Below are 22,354 nucleotides of genomic sequence, written 5' to 3'. Positions count from 1 at the left end.
AACAAAATATTGTGCAAGGAATTGTGGGAAAATTAGGCTTTTTAAATGGAAACTCTGGCCCTGTAAATTATAAGTTTTACTGCCTCTAGTGTTCATTTCAATTGGAAACTGCAGTGATTCATACAAATTTAGCTTTCCAATTCATTTCCAATTCCAGGTGGATGCTGCACACTGGTGGTGGATGAGGAGACACCACCCCTCACAATGTAGAGCGCTTTGAGTGCTTAGAAAAGCAGAAAAGCGCTATATAAATGTAATGAATTATTATTATTATTATTAATTCATCCTAAAAATGTTCAGGTTTTTCAGGCCAGTCAAGCCCTTCCAGACTAAGTAAAGCTTTCTTCTGTGCAACAAAAAACAAGATATTTTGTAGAAAGTCCAAGTAGCACTTATGATCATTTGTTTCCCTTTGTTCCCTCTTACATGAACGGTCACATGAGAGCCAAAAATGAAGCATTTTTAGCTACCAAATCTGAATATTTGCAAGTGCAAATGAGATATAAGATGGATGACAGTTTACTGTGTTCCTCAGACAAAGCTACTGTACTGTATGAATTTGGAAGATTTGGAATACAGGACCATTTTATGGCATTTTTTGTCAAGTTGTGTGCCGAACATCTCCCTGGTTCCAAGGAAGCGAGTAAGTCCATACAGGTTTGGAACATGAACTTTTACTTTACAACACAACTTTATCTATCAGAGATTTTAGGACACTTTTTGCCCCCAGGGACCTTCAATGGGCCAAACTATAGTTTCAGTCTCAGACAGCACCGCCTACTAACTGCCCACTATCAATTCACTGACCATCTGATGCATACTAGACACAAGCTTTTGAAAAACAACTACTCACTGAATTTGAAGTGAAGTGACATACAGCCAAGTATGGTGACCCATACTCGCAATTTGTGCTCTGCATTTAACCCATCCAAAGTGCGCACACGCACACATGCACGTGCACACACACACAGAAGTGGGCAGCCATTTATGCTGCGGCACCCGGGGAGCAGTTGGGGGTTCGGTGCCTTGCTCAAGGGCACCTCAGTCGTGGTATTGAGGGTGGAGAGAGCGCTGTACATTCACTCCCCCCACCTACAATTCCTGCCAGCCCGAGACTCGAACCCAACCTTTGGATTACGAGTCAGACTCTCTAACCATTAGGCCACGACTTCCCCCAGGTTAGTGGCTTCAAATATATGAAAGATATTCAGAGGTCTAACGCAGATTGATTCAAGTAAACTAGAAATCAGTAAGGAGGAATGGTCCAAAATTGGCCTAAAGTCTTACAAGCAGCTACAGGAAATGTTTGGTGGAGGATTTGCTGCTAATGGAGGAACTACAAATTACTAAATGCAAGGGTTCAATTATTTTGTTCACCCTGCACTGTGAGTGATTACTTATTGTACTCAATAAAAAGTGAAAAGTACAGCTGTGTGTTATTAGTTTAGACAGATTGACCACATTTTATGAGTAATCTGGATATTTTCACAAACTTTTTCTTGCCACTGAATACGATGAAAACAAACTGTATTTATGCCAGATATACTCTGACAGCACACGTCAAGAGATCTGGGAGAGAATCCAGTAGAACTGTTAGTCCCAATGACCGGCTTGATATGCCTGTGGATTACACTATATTCTATCTTGAGGAGCCCTCATTTCCTTTCTGCGTATGTCCTTATTCTATAACGATGTTCCTTTTTCTTTTTTAGATTAGTTCTGCACAGTCTCAGATCCCCCCAGACAGTTTAATTGCGTCATCCAAGTTTTTTTCTCCTTTTTTTAGTTCTGCTTTGAATGAAAGAGTAATGCTTCTTGAGAGAGGGGCCACGGATGTCAGTTATTCACTGTGACATCTGATCTTACTTTACAGTGTCATAATGTTTCATTTATTCAGGTCTGAAATCATGGCTTATATTTGAGTATAGACAATTGGGACATGGCCCTATCCAAAGAAGTGTTAGGCTAATCTTTCTAGTATAGTTGGGACTGAAGTATAATGTACTGTACAATTTTATTTCCCTACAATTTTTAATGTTTTCATCTTATTAAGAACGATCTCTGACTTGAGATTGTGCACAAATTGTTTAATTTCCATCTCAGAAACAACAGTTAGATGCAGCAGCAGTGAGAATTAGTTTGCAGAAATTTACAAAGATATACTATAAAATGTTCACTGCTAGTAAGAAGGAGGTGAACACAAAACAAAACATGACAAAATAATTAAACTTGACTTGAAGTTTAGCTTAGTTTAGTTTCTAATTTTATATACATATATATATATATATACACACAGTATCTATATATATATCTATATATCTATATATATCTATATAGTCTTAAAAAGCAATAAAATATATTTTTAGAAAAAAAAGTTAAGTGAACATAAGTTAGCTTTTAAAGGGGACCTATTATGCAAAAATTACTTTTATAAGGTGTTTGAACACAGTTTTATGGCTGCAGGGTGTGAAAACAACAGCCTATGATGTTAAAAATCCACCAACTATTTTTTTAATAAAACAAATAAATCATGAACAGTCTCTCCAAATTAGCTGTTTTAGATTCTCCCTCTGTTCACGTCACCAAGGGGAAAAGGTTCCGCCCATTTGTGATGCTCTCTGCCCTATTAAAGTCTTGTATAAACAGGGCAAATACACATTGGAAAAGGAGATCAGAGTGGCAAAGAGGAATTATTCCAATAAGCAAATGATCCAATTCTCTTCCAGTTGCACGGCTTCAGTGTGGAAAGGTCTGTAAGACATCGCCAATTACAAGACACCATCCCCCAGCACTGTGGAGAATCAACAACTGGCAGACGATCTGAATGAGTTCTACTGCAGGTTTGAAAAAACACCATTCACACCTCCTGCAACCCCCCTCCTGCACTGCAGATCAGTGAAGATGAAGTGTGCCAGGTCTTCAGAAAGAACAAGAGAAGAAAAGCACCAGGCCCAGACGGTGTGACACCAGCCTGTCTGAAAACCTCTGCTGACCAGCTGGCCCCCATCTTCACACAGATCTTAAACAGATCATTGGAGCTGTGTGAAGTCCCCTCCTGCTTCAAACGCTCCACCATCATCCCCGTCCCAAAGAAACCCAAGATAACAGGACTTAATGACTACAGACCTGTGGCTCTAATATCTGTGGTCATGAAGTCATTTGAAAAACTGGTCTTGGCTTATCTGAAGGACATCACTGGACCCCCTGCAGTTTTCTCACAGGTCTGTGGATGATGCAGTCAACATGGGACTGCATTACATCCTGCAACACCTGCACAGACCAGGGACTTATGTGAGGATCCTGTTTGTGGATTTCATCTAGGCCTTTAACACTATCATTCCAAACCTCCTCCTGCCCAAACTATCTCAGCTCTCTGTCCCCACCTCTGTCTGTCAATGGATCACCAGCTTCCTGACAGACAAGCAGCAGCTAGTGAGGTTGGGAAAATTCACATCCAGCACCCGTACGATCAGCACTGGAGCTCCTCAGGGCTGTGTTCTATCCCCACTGCTCTTCTCCCTGTACACCAACGACTGCACATCTAAAGACCCCTCTGTCAAGTTCTTGAAGTTTGCAGATGACACCACAGTCATCGGCCTCATTCAGGACGGTGACGAGTCTGCTTACAGACAGGAGGTTAAGGAGCTGTCTGTCTGGCGCAGTCTTAACAACCTGGAGCTCAACACACTCAAGACAGTGGAGATGATCATGGACTTCAGGAGAAACCCCCCTGCTCTCCCCCCACTTACCATCATGAACAACACCGTAACAACAGTGGAGTCATTCAGATTCCTAGGCAGCACCATCTCTCAGGACCTGAGGTGGGACATTCACATAGACTCTATTGTGAAAAAGGTCCAGCTGAGGAAGTTCAACCTGCCACAGGAGCTGCTGAAACAGTTCTACTCTGCCATCATTGAATCCGTCCTCTGCACTTCAATAACTGTCTGTTTCAGCTCAGCTACCAAATCTGACCTCAGAAGACTACAGAGGGTAGTCTGGACTGCTGAGTGAATCATTGGTACAGCCCTCCCCACTCTCCAATAACTGTACTCATCCGGAGTGAGCAAAAGGACTGGTAAAATCACTCTGGACCCCTCACATCCAGCACACTCCCTCTTTGAACTGTTGCTGTCTGGTCGACGCTACAGAACTCTGAGCACCAGAACGGCCAGGCACAGGAACAGTTTCTTCCCTCAGAAAATCCATCTCATGAACATTTAAACACTTAACAATGAACATAAAACACACAACACTATAATACTTTTTATTTTTATTTTTTATTTAACAAACATACTTATTACATTTCAAATTTGCACCTAACATACCTGTACATACTAAAGTGTCTATTTTGTGTATTGTATTTGTGCTATTTGCACATTGTCCATTTTGTAAATTTGTGCATTTTTTTTTGTTTTCTGTGTCCTGTCCTGTCGTTGTCATTCTGTTGCACTGTGGAGCTTCTGTCACCAAAACAAATTCCTCGTATGTGTAAACATGCCTGGCAATAAAGCTAATTCTGATTCTGATTCTGATTGAGAAGCTGCAGTCCACCATTACTGGAGATATATACTATGTCAGCGCCAAAGAGGCATTACAAGCATTGTGTTTTGGGATGTACTAATGAACATAGGAGTTGCCATAATCTCCCGTCGTCTGAGCCGAGGACACTGTGGTTAAATTTAATTTTCGAAGGAAATTTCCCAGAAAAAAATCTGTAACGTCCCCTATATGTTTAGAAATCAATACCAACGCTTTGTGTGCGAACGTCAGCTCCAAACAAAGTAAGTATCATGCGTTTGTTTTCCAAATTGCCTTTCTGAAAGAGCTTCTTGGCACTCTGTATCAGAATGATCGTGAATAGGAATGTGGAAGTTAAAAGTTACATATAAAAGCAATGTGAGTCGATCGCTTGAAGTTGTCGAGCTCATAATCAGCAGAGGGACTTATAAAGTTTGTGATAGCATGAGACCAGCTATGTTGCTATTTTTATCCCACCGTGCTCCCCGTCTGTGTAATTCATAAACACAAATTTATTATATACAGTATAATCAGATGAATGACTTTGAAACCGATCACGTTTTCTGTAAAGAAAACAGGCTTGTACTAATAGTGGAATGTTTATTTGCAAAGGCTAGCACTGCTAATGCCGGAGCTTGAGCTCTTGAAGCTCCGCCCTCTTCTCTGGGAGCAAAAGCTCATTTGCATTTAAAGCAACATACTCAAAATCAGCGTGTTTGGGCTCATACCCTAAAAGTGGCAATTTTAACAAGCTATAAAACTTTATCTGTGGGGTATTCTAAGCTAAAATTTCATATATACGCTCTGTGAACATCAGAGACTTATTTTAGATCTTGCAAAAAGGGGCATAATAGGTCTCCTTTAATTACACATTTTCATATAATACTATAAATAATCATTCAAAACAACTACAAAATAAACATACTTTTTCCACATAACCATATGTAATTTCTTTATTAAAAAAATTACTCTCAGAACCATTCCAACCTGAAAAACCACCTAAATGCAAGGCATGTTCATGTGAATCAGTTAGCGAATGCAAAGGTTTTAAGCCATAGTTTTCAACTATGAAAACAAAATGCTCTTGACGCAAGAAAACAAAAGTCCCCATTGCACCTGACGCATAACTACATAGACCATCAATTAAAATTATAATTGATGGACTGCATCCTTTGTGAACCTTCCCTATGTCTGCGTCAGATAAACTGACAAACAATTTTAAATCGATTGCTGAGGATATAGGTTAATTGTGATATTCTCAATGATACTGTTATAATGAGAGGGCAGGACGACAGAATCACAAGTGAAGGTAGGTTTAATGATCAACAGTGGTAGTGGTATCAGGTAAGTGAATGACAGAATCTGGGGTCGCTGAACGAGCAGGCTGATGATCTAGGTTTTCCTTCTTGCAGGAGAAGAGAGGGATGAGGAAGCTGTGACAGACACACACCGCAGACTTGGGGTTTATCCGGAAACGATCTCGGAACAGATGTCACTGGAGCTGGGTCTGGAGATTGCCTAGGAGCGAGGAGAACAGGTAAGTAATCAACAGGTAAGTTTCTTAGGTAGGTACTGCACTATGACTGAGCGTAGTGAGTTAGTCCTCTTCGTACAAACGAGACTGGACGACTGGTGTTGGGCGGTGTGTGTCTTTATGCTGCGTGGGTAATGAGAAGGGAATGAGTGGCAGGTGTGCGTGATCAGTATTCTGGTGAGGGTGAGCGCTGTGATTGGGTAGCAGAACCTGGCAGATCTGTAACATTACCCCCCTCTCCACGGCCCGCTCCCGAGGGCCGAAAACCCCGACGCCGTGGCGGTCTACCTCTTCCCCTAGGGGCAGGGCGATCTGGGTGGTTAGAGTGGAATTCTTCGAGTAGCACTGGGTCCAGCACATCATCCCTGGGGATCCAGGACCTCTCCTCAGGACCATATCCTTCCCAGTCTATGAGGTACTCTAACCTGCCGCCTCGGCGTCGGGAGTTCAAGATCTCCTTGATCTGATAGACCGTTCCATCCTCCAATACCAGCGGGAGAGGGGGTTCTTCCTCGGGACCAGGTTCTGCAGGGGGAGAAACAGGAGGGTGAAACGGTTTTAGCAGTGACACGTGGAAGACGGGGTGAATTCTATACTGTGAGGGGAGCTGGAGCTGGTAAGTGACTGGATTGATTTGTCTGATTATGGGAAAGGGACCAACAAATCTGGGACTGAGTTTCTTGCAGGGTAGACGTAACCTGATGTCCCTAGTTGACAGCCAGACCTTCTGCCCTGGATGATACACGGGAGCCTTGGAGCGGCGGAGGTCGGCTGTCAACTTACGTCTACTCACTGCGCGCTGGAGGTGATGATGCGCGTTGTCCCAGACCCTCTCGCTCTCCCGGAACCAGTGATCCACGGCAGGTAAGTCTGAAGGTTCGCCTGACCAGGGAAACATGGGAGGTTGGAAACCAAGTATGCACTGAAATGGGGTTATACCTGTAGTAGGTTGGCGCAGGGAATTCTGGGCATACTCAGCCCAACCGATGAACTGGTTCCAGGAGTTCTGGTGGCCATGGCAGAAGGTTCGGAGGAACCGGGCTACTTCCTGGATCTTCCTCTCCGTCTGCCCGTTCGTCTGTGGATGGTAACCGGAAGACAGACTGATGGTCACACCCAGGAGCTTGAAGAACGTTCTCCAAACACGGGACACGAACTGTGGGCCTCTGTCTGAGACTATATCTTCCGGGATCCCAAAATATCTGAACACATGATTAAACATTAGTTCTGCAGTTTCCATGGCTGTCGGAAGGGCCTTAAGTGGGAGTAATCGGCAAGCCTTAGAGAACCGGTCTACTATCACCAAGATACAGGTGTTCCCGTCCGATGGTGGTAAGTCCGTGACAAAGTCCACTCCTAGGTGTGACCACGGTCGATTGGGAACGGGCAGAGGAAGTAGCTTACCGGCGGGCAGATGTCGGGGAGATTTGGACATGGCACATTCCTTACATCCCTGGACGAATCTACTCACATCCTTGGCCATGTTGGGCCACCAGAAGCGCTCTCGTAGCAGCGAGAGGGTGTTGTTGGTCCCTGGGTGACCAGTGCCAAGGGAAGAGTGAACTGACTGAATGATCTGTGAGCGTTGGTTTCTGGGAACAAATTGTGTACCTGGGGGGCAGCCCGGCGGAATGTTGGAGGAGACATTGGAGGAGGTAAAGCTAGGGGAGGTCCATTGGATGGGGTAGACAAAAAGAGATTCTGGGAGGACTGATTCTGGAACTTCATCGTATTCTTCATGGGATTCGAATTGTCGGGAAAGAGCGTCTGCCGCTGTATTCTTGGAACCGGGTCTATAGGAAATGGAAAAGTTGAAACGGGTGAAAAACAGAGCCCATCTGGCTTGCCGGGGGTTTAATCTTTTGGCTTCTCTGAGATATTGGAGGTTTTTATGATCGGTGAGGACTAGGAACGGATGTTGGGCTCCCTCCAACCAATGTCTCCACTCCTCCAAAGCGAGCTTGATGGCTAGAAGTTCTCGGTTGCCAACATCATAGTTCCTCTCCGCCGGGCTGAGCTTACGGGAGAAGAAGGCACATGGATGGAGTCGTGGGGGCGTCCCCTGTCGCTGGGACAGTATGGCACCCACTCCTGACGTGGAGGCATCGACTTCGACAACAAACTGTTTCTCTGGGTCTGGATGTACGAGGATGGGAGCTCGGGTGAAAGCATCCTTCAATGCTTGGAATGCCTTGGTAGCGGCTACTGTCCAGGAGAGGGATTTGGGTTTTCCCTTCAACAGGTTGGTTAGGGGACTGGCTATGGAACTGTAATTGTGAATAAACCGGCGATAGAAATTGGCGAAGCCTAGAAAGCGTTGAAGTCTCTTTACCGTGTCAGGAGTGGGCCATTCTCGGATTGCCGTAACCTTCCCCTCGTCCATCTGAATACCACCGTGGCTGATGTTATAGCCGAGGAATTGTACTGAGGGTCGATGGAACAGACACTTCTCCGCCTTAAGGAACAGGTTGAACTTCCTCAGGCGTTGTAGGACCTCCGCAACGTGGCGACGATGTTCGGCCATACTCCGGGAGTAAATCAGAATATCATCAATGTACACTAGTACAAACTTATGGAGAAACTCCCGGAGCACCTCGTGCATGAAATCTTGGAATACGGAGGGGGCGTTGACGAGCCCATAGGGCATAACAAGATATTCATAGTGCCCTGTGGGCGTGACGAAGGCGGTCTTCCATTCGTCCCCCTCACGTATTCTGACAAGATTGTAGGCGCTGCGGAGGTCTAACTTAGTGAACACGGTGGCACCTCGCAGATGTTCCAGAGCAGCTGGGACGAGGGGAAGCGGATATCTGAACTTGACAGTGATTCGGTTCAAGGCTCGGTAATCAATGCAAGGTCTGAGTCCTCCATCCTTCTTGGCGACAAAGAAGAAACTGGAGGAGGACGGAGAGGTGGAAGGGCGAATGTATCCCTGCTTTAAGGCTTCCTCGATGTACTCCTCCATGGCCTTCTGCTCTGGGATGGATAGAGGATATATCTTACCACGAGGCACTGGTTCACCCGGAAGGAGGTCAATGGCGCAATCCCAGGGTCGGTGAGGTGGTAACTGTGCGGCTTTCTGGGGACAGAAGACATCTTTGAATTCATCATAGTCAGAAGGAATTTCGGTGGATAGTTTCTCTGGGGGACTCTCTACGGAGGTGGTAAGTAATTTCAGGATCTCTGCGGCTGGTCTTGTTGGTCTAGGGATATGTGGGAAACACTCGGGAAAGCATGACTCACCCCACTTAAGGATCTCGCCCGTTTTCCATGACAGGATGGGATTGTGTTGAACTAACCAGGGTCGCCCTAAGATAATGTCCGTAGTAGCATCTTCGAGCACTAATAATCTGATATACTCTACATGGAGTAAACCTAACTTCAGGCATACGGGAGTAGACCATCTGTTCACTAACTTACGGCTTACCGCCTTGCCCGTCACCGATTGGATCTGGTAGTTTCTTGGGGTGATGGAGGTTGTGAGGCCGAGTTGTCTGCAGAGACTGCCCGAAATGAAGTTCCCCGCCGACCCTGAGTCGAGGAGGGCAACGACTGGAACGGAGAAAGTGGTGCCCATAAGAAGGGCCTCAGTGGTTAAAGGCTTGAGATTAGGGATCTCGGAATTCAAGGCACTCACCAAAAGGCGAGTTGGTCTTACTGGGCAGGTGACTCGGAGGTGCCCCTTCTCTCCACAGTACAGGCAGAGTCCTTGGGCATATCGGCGTGTCCTTTCTTGGGAGGAGAGACGAGAATTATCAACATTCATCGGTTCAGGGATGGATTCTGGTGGGTTCGGTATGACAGGGAGATAGGAGCTATGACCCGGGTTGAATTCAGACAGACACGTCTTCATGCGTGTGGCACATCGGATGGAGTGTTGAATTAAGCCCTCCAACCCCAGGGCATCATCAAAGGCGGCTAGTTGTAGACGGAGGTGAGGTGCCAAACCTTGCCGGTAGGCGGTTAACAGGGCTCGCTCGTTCCATCCGCTGGCTGCGGCTAGGGTTCTGAACTGTAGGGAGTAATCTTGGATATCGTTCTTGCCTTGGCGTAACTGATAAAGTTGATCGCAGACAGAGGAATCATAAGCAGGTTTACCGAACACATCCCTGAAGTGTTGGACGAAGGCTTGGGAGGATTGGGTAACACTGCCTCCTTGTGTCCATATGGTGGTAGCCCACTGCAGCGCTTTACCCTGGAGATGCTGGATAATGAACGCAATCTTGGCCTTCTCAGTGGAAAACAAGTGGGGCTGCATCTCAAACGCCAGGTCGCATTGTAGCAGGAAACCATTGCAATCTTCCGCCGAACCAGCGTAGGGCGCTGGTCGGACTGTCGAGTGGTTCGTGGGCAGCGAAGAAGAGATTGCGGAAGTACCTGGGCTGGGAGAGACCGCTGCTGGAGTGAGTGTTTGTTTTAAGATGTCAACCAGGTCCTGGAATGCGTCTGGATTGCTCATGTTGTTGATCGTTGATGTAAGGGTCCAGTCTTCTGTTATAATGAGAGGGCAGGACGACAGAATCACAAGTGAAGGTAGGTTTAATGATCAACAGTGGTAGTGGTATCAGGTAAGTGAATGACAGAATCTGGGGTCGCTGAACGAGCAGGCTGATGATCTAGGTTTTCCTTCTTGCAGGAGAAGAGAGGGATGAGGAAGCTGTGACAGACACACACCGCAGACTTGGGGTTTATCCGGAAACGATCTCGGAACAGATGTCACTGGAGCTGGGTCTGGAGATTGCCTAGGAGCGAGGAGAACAGGTAAGTAATCAACAGGTAAGTTTCTTAGGTAGGTACTGCACTATGACTGAGCGTAGTGAGTTAGTCCTCTTCGTACAAACGAGACTGGACGACTGGTGTTGGGCGGTGTGTGTCTTTATGCTGCGTGGGTAATGAGAAGGGAATGAGTGGCAGGTGTGCGTGATCAGTATTCTGGTGAGGGTGAGCGCTGTGATTGGGTAGCAGAACCTGGCAGATCTGTAACAGATACAGAAATAAAACATACAAGATACTTCAAAAGCCACTTTTTGTCTATTCAGTGATTTATCCATTCATCTCAGTGTGCTGGAATTATCTTCATTTGAGGCTTTTCTGACAGTCAATTCACAACACAAATCAAAACAAAACACTCCTGTATATATAAAAAAAAAAACACTCAAGTCCAGAAGTATATTCAGTAGGGTGTCCTGCATGGGTCATTGGGAATAGAGAAGGAAACTGGTATTTTTCCTGAATTTAGGTGGCTGCTCAGAGTTAATGTTTAACCAAAGATCACGGCACATTCAGACTCTGCTGGAGGACTTACAGAAAAAGCACATGACTTAATACACATGCCATAAAGAAACTCTCTTATCGCTGAAGAATCCAGATGTTTGCTTACAGCATGACAACATGTGTGCCAAACAATAAATAAATGCATAAAACCATAAACGATTATGGTTGAAATGACAGATAGTTTAATCCTTTGGTTCTGTGCGACTGCTGGCCGTCTGAGTGTCTCGATTCCCCCCACACGACTCGAGAGATGTAAAAATAAAACACTTGGTACAGTAAATCTTGACAGAAAAAAGCATCTTTCTCCATCCGTTCCCCCACATAATTCAAACTAAGCTGACAGACCTGTTTACAAAGTCTCCATTATTTAGGGAATGATGTGTGGAAAAACAGGAGTGAAAAGAACAAACTACTTCATTGGAGTCATAATATCTTCCTTTTTACAGTGTGAGTAGGCGGTTACAGAGGGGTGATCAGACATCCTGATAAAATCCTATGTCCCGCGTTCAGACAGAGTTACAGTTGGCACCTGATTTGTCCTAAAAATTTGTTTTATCTACAGTTTGACTGCAGTAATAAACATTTGAAAATGAAATCCAAACTATTCTCTCCTTTCTATTCTTACAGGCTATTGTGAAATAAAACAAATCATAACTTAAATCACACCAGGCCGGATCAAACTTTGGTTGCCCGCATGTCTAATACCTGTTCCAGAGAGGCCTATAAACGCGTGGGGTCAGCCTCTCACTGCTGGTGTCCAAAGAGTCAGAGCTCTCAAACCCATACAGTTACCAAAAACAGCAGAGAGCAAAACCGAAAGAGCGTCTGAGAGAGAAGAGCTGGTTTATTGTGAACTGCTCTCTTCCTGGAGTGGTGTCAAGGGCAGACTGCCAAGATACTACTTTTCACTTGCCTGACATGAGTGAGACGGGAGGGTGGTGGGGGAAGAGATGAGGGGGGGGGGGGGGCATTGCCTGCATCAGCGGCCTGCGTGGGACACCCCTGCCAGAAGTGGGAAGAGCATATGTTTCTTATCTGAGAAAGAGTTTCGGTGTGGCTAGGACAGTGATGGACAAAGGCAGATGGATGGAATACACAGATAGATTGAAAAACAAAAATGTTAAATACTAATATAATAACAATCGTTTTATTCTAACGACATTACAAAAGATAATACTATAGATAAATAATATAACCTAACAGAAAACGGTCAGATTTAGCTCACTTTTAGGTTTAAATGTGTGCCCAAAGTATATGGTTAAGTAAGTACACATACAAACACAGACAGACAGTTGCAGGTCCACTCCAGGAAACAAACGCATACAGTAGATTTACAGTAACACCACACACAAACACACACAGTAACTTTCATGGAAAGGTAATTTGCATTATTTCCACTCGCCTGGCTTTGGTCATTAGGAGGAAAGGGTACAGGCTATAAATGGCCAGTTGAGACTGAGATAAGCCACTGCTGTAACTGTGTGCTCCCCTAACTAGAGCCCTTTCTGACAGGTTCACAAGGTCTTGTCCTTTATGAATTAACAACCAGCTTATTCAGAATATGTTGCCACTATAAATCCATCTCCAAACTCTCACGATTGAGAAGCTCTGATGTAATGTGGTGTAAGTTTTCCATCAAATATGATGAGAGTGAGAAATTACCTTTTTGCCCACAGGCAAAAGTGGCAGTGAAAGCATTTTTTTGTTTGTTTAAATAGTCAATTCAGATATTTAAATGATCACCAATGCTGCGGGTAATGCATTACAAGTAACATGCAGTGTCGCGTTAAGCCTTTGGGGGCCCTGGGCTAATGCAGCTTTGATAACAGGCTAATACAGCTTTGATAATAATCCCATAGGAGGCAAAAAAAAATTATGTACGTAAATTAAACAATATTATCAAGTAGCCTAATAATCTTACAAATCAGAAACAGCTCAGCAAATACAATTAAATAGTCTTGGTACAACTATTGCAAATCGTAAAAGGTAGCCTAAATACAATGTTTTCTAGCTGGTTGTTGTGCATACGATCAATAATCACATCTTTGCATTCGACCATACAGAAAATACAAGTCCCGAAAAAAAAAAAAAAAAAAAAGGTCCCACTCGCTGTGAAGCGGGAGCGACTGGCTGCAGAAGATTCCCTTGGTCCTAAAGCCTTCCTTGAGCGGCTACGTTCGCAATTCTAACAATGATTTGGAATAATAATTATTTATTTGTTATTTGTATGGTCTAGGTGGCCATACGGCGTTTGCCTGCCAATACGGGACAAACTGATGCCTTAAATACGGTACAATTCCGTATTATACGGAACCATGTATAAAATGCAAAAGAGAATTGACTCGGGGGCTCCCTAGTGTTCAGGGCCCTGGGCTGCAGCACGTTACCCATTAGGATAACACGGCCCTGGTAACGTGTTACATAATGAGATTATTTTCAAGTAACTACTAAAGTAACGTATTACTTTTTCAAATAAGTAACGCAAGCTACTTTGTTTTACCCATTTATTCACGGACGCCTCTTCTGTCCCGTGTTCAGAGAAATTGGGAGTGAGGCGCAGAGGACCAGATTTATTTCCTTTACAGTTGCCAAAAATATAACTTTGTTTTTTTGTTATTAAAAACAAATAAGCAAGCCCAGCACAGGTGACAAAATGTAACGCAAAAGTTGCGTAATGGATTACATTCCATAAAAAGTAACTAACACAATTAGTTACTTTTTATGGAGTAACGATATTGAAATGCATTACTTTAAAAAGTATATTTGCCCAGCACTGATGATCAACACAAATGAGCATTCATACTTCCTCTTGGGGTTTCTTGCCCACTATAGTTTGAGCCTAAGATGAGCTTTTGAGCTTAAGTCGTTGTGTTAGCTTACAATGTTTATGTTTTTTAAATGTTTTAAAAATGTAAAAAAAGCATCCCACTCTGGTTGCAATGCATAAATGAGAACAACTTAGTGTCAAAAACATGACCTTTAAACGTCTGTCACAACAGATTGATACAGATCAATATTTTAGCTAACTGTGATTGATGTGTAAATAACACTGGAAGGCACATTGACAAATTATGATGACAAAAACAGACCTTATCAAGTGTTCTGCATTTTAAGGACCTTATCTAGGGCCCTATGGTTTCTGTGATATGGAAAATCACGGAATCCAATCATAAAAATGGAATTTACTGTATAGTCACAGAATTTGGCAAAATTTGGATAAATAAATAAAAAGTAGGGCTGTACACTTAATCAAATCATGATATGGACTACTGCCATTGAATACTGAAGCGCAAAAGTGACTGCATGTTTCTCAAGCTGCGTTTCCATTACCCTTCAAATTGCAAATTGAAAATACGCCTATTGGAAACGCGTCAATTTCGCAAAAACTCCCATATAATCGCAAAAAAAATTTGTACACTCGCATGAGGTGGTTTTTCAGGCAATTCGAAAAAGGAATATTTCGCATTTCATTTTTTTCTCATTTACAGATCGCATGGCTTATGTAAAAAGTCACATGATCATTCTTCAATGTACTATAACCTCCAAGAAACACTTCACACACTCCTTATGTGTCATTTGTTTGGGAACAGAGCATGTTCTTTCAGCACTCAAGGGTGTTTTACAGAAGGGAAGCTCTGCTCCTGCCTGTCTCTCTTCTCAAGGAATGGGATTCAGGCTGCAACCTCGAGTTTGGGTCCCACGTTAGCCAAGGCGGCATGTGGATTACGCTTGCAGTTTTAGGTGAGAGCGAGGCATTGCCCTTTCTCTCTCTCTCTTTGCAGCTACATGCAAATAGTTCCCGATATACAGTGTATACAACTGATCTGGTTGATTGTACTGACTGCATTTGAATATGAGTAAGAAATTGAATATGCATTTGGCTTTGAGGAGCTAAATGTTTGAAATGCATCTGGCTCTGAGCAGTTAGACCTACAGTATGGCGTAGTGGGTATTAATGTTGCAATAGTATCAACACCATGTCACTGCGTCAAAGTTCCCTTGAAAGGGAACATTTTAGGGTTCCGCTGTGTCTTGTTATCATAATTTAGCCATGCCTGTGCATCTTCCTTCAGACAAATTGAAACTGATGATGGTTTATGTGGACACTCTCCATGAACGCTAGTACATATTTCTTCTTTATAGAGTTGAGAATCAGTACTAATTCACCACAACAATAGAAATCGTTTTAGTTGATGAAAGAACTATTAAAGAAACTGATTCATTAAGTGGAATCAGAACAAGAATCGTTAAATTCCTCACGATTCCCATCCACACTTCCTATACGCCTCTGTTAAAGTGAGGTGGAGGAGTGTTTGATCTGACAGCGCTGCTCTCGCAGGAGGCCAAACATGCTGATTTTCACCTGCCACATCTGGAGAACTCCTGTTTCCGGCAGAGCAATGGGACCAAAGGAAAGCTCTGATGAGAACAGCAGACTCACGATCTGCTTTCGGAGATTCCTAACAGAAGGTCATAAAGGAGCGCTGCAGTTCAGTGTCAGCTGACCTCATCAGAAGAAGAACAGGCTGCTGAGTAACAGAGTGAGCTCATGCCATGGAAATTTTATATGACCCATGAGTCTATCAAATGAGATTCCTGCTTATGTTTTCCACATTTCAAATGTTCTTCTACTGTCATCACAATGTAGCTCAAATATATTTGAGGTTTCAACAGTAACGATGGCCCTGGGCCGATGTGAGAAGTCTTCAGGAATGGAACAGAATGCAGGGGTCCTGAGACAACTTGAACTATTTTTAACTTGACACAGTATTAAAAATGGAAAATGTTGACAGTTTGATTAACTTTTATTAACTTGCTCAGCAAGATTGTCTTAAAACAGTCTCATGACTGTAGCTGACCTGAAAGAGAGAACTAACCATATATGAAGAATGTTAACACTTAGCGGCCCTTGAGACACTGAGAAAACAGCTCAAACTTGCATTATGAGTTGCAGACTGACACATTGCAACAACTTACAAAATCAACCTTATGTGTTTAGGTTCATGTACTTGCATACCCTCGTGAAAAAATTACACTTTAGCATAATACAGTACAAAAATACAATAATTTAAATAAAGTGTGTGCAAACTGAAATGTAATGTTTTTGAGACACTTAATTGCATGTTATTTGCAAGCAAATAAAAACGTTTAAATGCAAATGAATAAATAAATAAAATAATAGTTTAATGCATATTACATATTATGCAATTGGTTAAATTTAAGACTGCTTTTTAACTCGATTAAGTAGGACTTAAGTACATCTTTACATGTAATTTAATTGTTACTTCTATTGTATTTGAAATATAGTTAAAGTGTACTGCTGAATGCAATGACAGGCATTGAAGGTAAAATAAAATATACTTTAAAGTACTTTATATTAAACCTTGTAACATAACCCTAAACATATCTGTAAAACATGTAATAATGTTGCAAATAAAATACATTAACTATAACTTCTATAAACTCAGTGGCACTGTTTTTGTATTAAGGCACATCCTAAAGAAACTTCCATTCAATGTCTAACAATCCAATGTGTTGCTTTAATGATCAAACCAGTTCAAATGAGCGTTAAACATAAAAATAACTTAATTTGAACTGCTCCATCAGATACCGTTTTATTCTTTCCACCAAAATGTGAACCATATGAACAGGATTGTGGGATATTGCATCGAAGGACACATTAATAATGCCTTCAAAAGACTTCATCTTAATAGACAGCAAACATGCCTTAATGTCTCGCTACCTCCATAAATCAAGAAAGAAAATACACATTTGAAAACTTGTCAAACTGGCCGATGCTGGACTTTCTAATGAGAATTTCAAAAGTGCGTCTCGACATTCTGTATGTCTGGCAGACTGCTGAATGTATATCACGCGAAGCAGTTTTGACTCGTGTTCAGTGAAAGGCCGTTTGAGAAGGGAATTCACTGGGATGATTAATAAATGACATCCAGCTGGGGGAGGAAGTGTCTTCGATGAGCGCTTCTTGCATGACAATGCAGCATTCTTCATTGAGTTAAGCACTCTGTAGATGGCCTGTCAGATCACATTAGTGTTGACCTGGAGTAGCCTCTGTGGAGAGGTCCATCACACACGCTAGGGCAGGGCTGGTATAAAATAACACCAGACTACCGGTAGCATGACTCGTCCCAGACATTCCCAGAAAACGCCATCATAAAACTGAACTACTTTTTCAGATCTAATCTGTTGCACGGGTGAGATAACATCTTACTACATACTGTCAAATTCAATTTGGGTACAAATTTGTTTGTTTGGGTCGTTTCGCTTTATTCAGCACATTTATTTAACTTTTACCATACAGTGCACTTAGCATTAAAATGTTTTTGAATATAATGCAGGGATCATATTAAAAAAACAGAAAATTTTAACCCCCAAAGTCACCCTTAAGAAATGATAAATAAATGAATTAGTGGTGTCAAACGATTAATCGCATCCAAAATAAATGTTTTTGTTTGCATAATATATGTTTGTGTTCTGTGTATATATATAAATACACACATATAGCATATATTTAGAAAATATTTACATGTATTTACGTACATATTATAAATAAATATATTTAATATATATAAAATAAATTTTTTATGAAATATATACATGCATGTGTGTGTATTTATATATACATAATACATAGCACACATACATATATTATGCAAACAAAAACTTAATTTGGATGCGATTAATGGTTTGACAGCACTAGAAACAAATAATATGAATTAAATGATAAATAAATGACTGATTGGTAAGACTTTCTGACTATTTCTTTAAAAGTAACTGGCTCATACGAGTCATTGGTAATCCTTTACAATTAGGTTGTGTTTGTTAACAGTTAACTACATTAGTTAACATGAACTAACAATGAAACACACTTCTAAAACATGTATTAATCTTACTTAATGTTAATTTCAACATTTACAATATTACACTCAAAGGACCTCAGCTAACATGAACAGTCAATAAACAGTTTTTAATGTTAACAAAGATAAATACTGTAACAAATGCATTAACTAACATTCAAAAATGGGAACTTATTGTAAAGTGTTATGGAGTCATTCAATTGTGAATCGGTCAAGTAGACTGCGACTAGAGTAGTCGTGATCAATTTGCATATGAGTGACTCTGATTTAACGTGACTTCCATAATAATCCAAAAATCTAAATTTGAAAAAAAAAAGATACCTGCCAAAACATGCTAAGCAGAAACCAATGCTGTATTCCCATTGTTTGCGTGCGGTGATCTGCTGATATCAGCAGCCTTGCAGACAGCAGCAGGAAGCCCAGACTCAGCACTGCCTCTGAGAGATGCAATGACACACCAGCCGCAAGCTGCCTTCAACACACCGCACATCTTCACCATTACACTCCTGCACTCGTACCACAGAGCACTGCAGTAACACCAATGTAAAATAATATTTTTTTTCTCCAGAATGAGTCTTTTTATTCCATTGATCCTGACTGATATTGATTTGGAAGGTTTTACTGGGATTCTCGGTTAATATTTAGTTAAGCAACTAAATCATGCGGTCTCTTTCCCCCTTTCTCCACTTTCCTGTCATTTTAGAATATCTATATTTACATTTAAGCATTTAGCAGACGCATTCAAGTTACAGTTTTTACATTTTATCAGCTCTTGCTTTCCCTGGGAATCGAACCCATGACCTTGGCGTTGCTAGCGCCATGCTCTACTATTTGAGCTACAGGAAAGCACTTATATCTAATAAAAACAAAAGTACCAATACAAATATGTAGTGCAACATTTAAGTATAGTATATAGGTTGTGAATTTATTGTAATCTCTGTCCTGCAAAGCAAAAATAAAAATAATATAATTCATCAAAAAATAGGCTGTAGGTCTTTTTTATTATTATTTGTGGACTACAGGAATCACACACTAACTGTAAAAGACAAAATGCAACTAAATGTAATTGCCTATACAGTTAGCATAGCAAAATAAACAGGATTCTCATATCTGTACTGCTGATGTCAAAGACCACGAGCCGAATTCAAATCTACAATATTTTGAAACAAATGAATCTGTCACCAGGTAGAAACTAGACAAATTCGGGAAGATGTCAACATGGAGAGGTTGCATGACATGCTTGAAAACCATGAGTAAAACTACACAAAGTAAGAAAAAAAAACAACCCAGACTACAATAAATACTGCTTGACTTGCAACGTGAATAAACATGGTTTGTGCAGACCACAGTGTGTCCTGTGCCGCAAATTATCAGCTGCCTACAGCATGAAACCATCGTAATTCATGAGACATTTGGAGACCAAACACTCTTATTACAACATCAAAGTAAAATTAAAATTTCAGTGTTCCTATTAAGCCTATGTCTTGTTATAAGGTTTGCATATTGGTGGGCTTGTGTAGCTAATATTAATAAAGTTTAATGTGTGGATGGATTTTTTTTTTTTACATTTCAATACCACTTGGTTTTCAACAAGAAATTTAGATTCTGAAGCAAACCAATTAAGACTATTATATTGACATTTTAATATTATAAAATCTATTTTCTGGAAGATATGATAAAGCACACTGTACCTCTTTACCTCTTGCTGGATGAATGTACATGATGAGATGTTATTTGCCAAAAACATTTTCAAGAAAATGCTCTATAAAATATGAATAGTATGAATTTTGCATGTAACCTCTGAGACTGCAATACATTACACCATTCCTCAGTGAAGCCTGTGACATTCTTGCTAACCTGTCATCGGTAGCACTGTACACAGCTTACACTGTACTCTCATGTCAACTGCATTCAATGCTAAATCTGTCATGATATGCATCAGAGGAGGTCACCAAAACAACATCTCGACACTATTGTCCTGCATGCACACTTTTAGCTACTTACTATGCACTGAGGACAACATCAAATAATTAATCTGCACGTGAAGCTCTGGAACAATACAAAGTATTTTCCAAGTTCCATCTAAACATTTTCATTCTGATAGATTACTGTGGCATCTGATCAAAGTGTGCAACAGAGAGCACTGATTAAGTGTGGCCTTTATGTTTATCATCTTTACATTGTGACAACAGTATGGTTCCCTGTTTTACAACTAACTTCTTGGGACTTTTGTGGATTTTTTTTTTTTTTACTTACAGACATAGTTATTATATTTCAATGGACTTGGTTACTAAAGCTTTAACTTGGAAAGATTAAGCTTTAGATAAGTTTACTGCTTAACCTTATAAACAGAATGCATGCAAAAAGAAATAGCTTTGCAACTGTTCAATATGGTTTCTTTCAAAATAATTTAACAATTGTCATTTGTGTAATACTCAATCAAGCTTTATGTCTTTGCATGGTAGCAAAACAAATGTGCATTTGATTTTTTTCTTCCTCCAGCAAATAGGCAAAATGCCACATGAAACATTAATATCATATGTAAAATTAGCAATTAATACAGCTGGAGCGAATTTATGGGTGCAGTTAGGAGCAACAAATCTCTGAAATAAAAGCGGCTAATTCCAGATTCGTGCATACATTATTATTGCAGCTCATATATCTCCAAATGTGTATTTCTAGACAGTACACACTGAGACTAAAACCACATGTAACATCCAACAAGTCTTGCTTCATCTATATACATTTTAAAGATCCTTCATGTGATTTATACTTTCTACATCTGCTTATATGTGATGTAATAGTAGTAAATGTAGACATATAACAACAGGGTAAATACTGCTACTCTGCCGCTGACTGGTAATCAATGACAAAATTAACCTGGGGCATTTATTTATTTATTTTTTACAAACAGGACCGGAGTTTTGTCTGCATTTCTTGGCTTGCTCCTGCATAAGATTACTTAACAAAAACAACAACAACAAAAAATTAATTTTACAATTTACATTCCAGTAGCCAACAGTTGACTTGTGTCTCCACACTGTGCATTTTAAAAGAGGAAATCACAAAAACAAATTCATTCTAACAGTTAATTCAAATGAGGGGACATCACCCTCTCTCACATGCATGTCCCCACCCAGCTACTGCACTAAAAACTTCATCTAAACACACATAACATGTGATGACAGACAATTATATAAACAGCGTAACTATAATGGGCATAATCATTCGCACTATCTTGCAGCCGTTGCGCAAATATTGGCAGCCAAACTTCACGTTGGAAAATCAATTCAAAAGTTTGCCAATATGTAGCCGCAACACAGTGCAAGTGCGCAACAAAACGTTACATTTTGCGACACCCTTCCTTACTAGTACGCAAGGGAAATAATAAGTATACCTACTTGAGCCAAGGAAACAGTCCGTGAACCTTCGGAAACAGCTTGTGGAAGGCGGACCATCTTCCATGTCTGACCGCAAGCGAGTGATGATAACTCTTGATATGATATGCGTCTAGTTTAAAGTCGACCCGCTCTTATAAATGAAACTATCCGACCCTGAACCGCCGGATGACATCAAAGCGTGTCAAGTCTGTATGGAGCGCCGTGTTTTACGCGCCCCGTATGCGCGCAGTAGTGTCTACGTCCAGTATGCAGACGCGCCCCGTCCTCTCCTCCCAGTGTAACGTTGGGAAATGAAGGCAAGAGGCGAAGAGGGCTCGTCTCGAGTGGAGCCGGAGAACGGCACTGAGAGCGGCGGCGTTCGCGTATCTCCTCCCCGGCTGCGCCGCACTCTGGCGCAGCTGCTCTGCTCCGGACTGCTATAGTGTGTTTTCCCACTGCTCGTGAGGGAGGGAGGGGGGGGCGTCATTTCTCAGGGTTGGACATCCTCTTATGTTATAGTGTCGAGGCAGGACGTTGGGGAATTAATGTGAAAGCAGCGTGTTTGGACACATGGGTGTTTATGAATGCTTCCACTAGAGGCCATTCTCCGCTATAAAGACATGTTGGTGCATTTACTGTTCTTCTGAGTACATACAGTTCGGATTTGTTTCTTTGGCTTCCAGATTGGCTTCTAGATCTCACAGTCACCGAGAGTATTTTGATACAGGTAATACCGTTTGTGCGTAAAAATCACGCTGGCAGCAGCC

At 41.7% G+C, this 22,354-nt stretch overlaps 1 protein-coding gene across 2 annotated transcripts in view; it reads right to left on the bottom strand.

Annotated features, from left to right (window-relative positions):
• Positions 1 to 22,050, bottom strand: part of LOC306884758 (cAMP and cAMP-inhibited cGMP 3',5'-cyclic phosphodiesterase 10A-like) — a 95,217-nt gene extending 73,167 nt beyond the window's left edge. The window contains exon 1 of one of the 2 annotated variants that reach the window (XM_079440943.1): positions 21,609 to 22,050. In XM_079440943.1, coding sequence (XP_079297069.1) covers positions 21,609 to 21,672 — 64 coding nt within the window. In that variant the 5' untranslated portion in view covers positions 21,673 to 22,050. The remainder of the gene's footprint in view (positions 1 to 21,608) is intronic. The other variant, XM_079440942.1, reaches the window with a different exon arrangement.
• Between the last annotated feature and the right edge of the window lie 304 nt (positions 22,051 to 22,354).

Source organism: Barbus barbus (assembly GCF_936440315.1).
Source record: "Barbus barbus genome assembly, chromosome: 18".
In the NCBI taxonomy this organism is placed as follows: Eukaryota; Metazoa; Chordata; class Actinopteri; order Cypriniformes; family Cyprinidae; genus Barbus; species Barbus barbus.
Note: the sequence above shows the minus strand (reverse complement) of the source record. Positions and strands in the feature narration are given on the sequence as shown.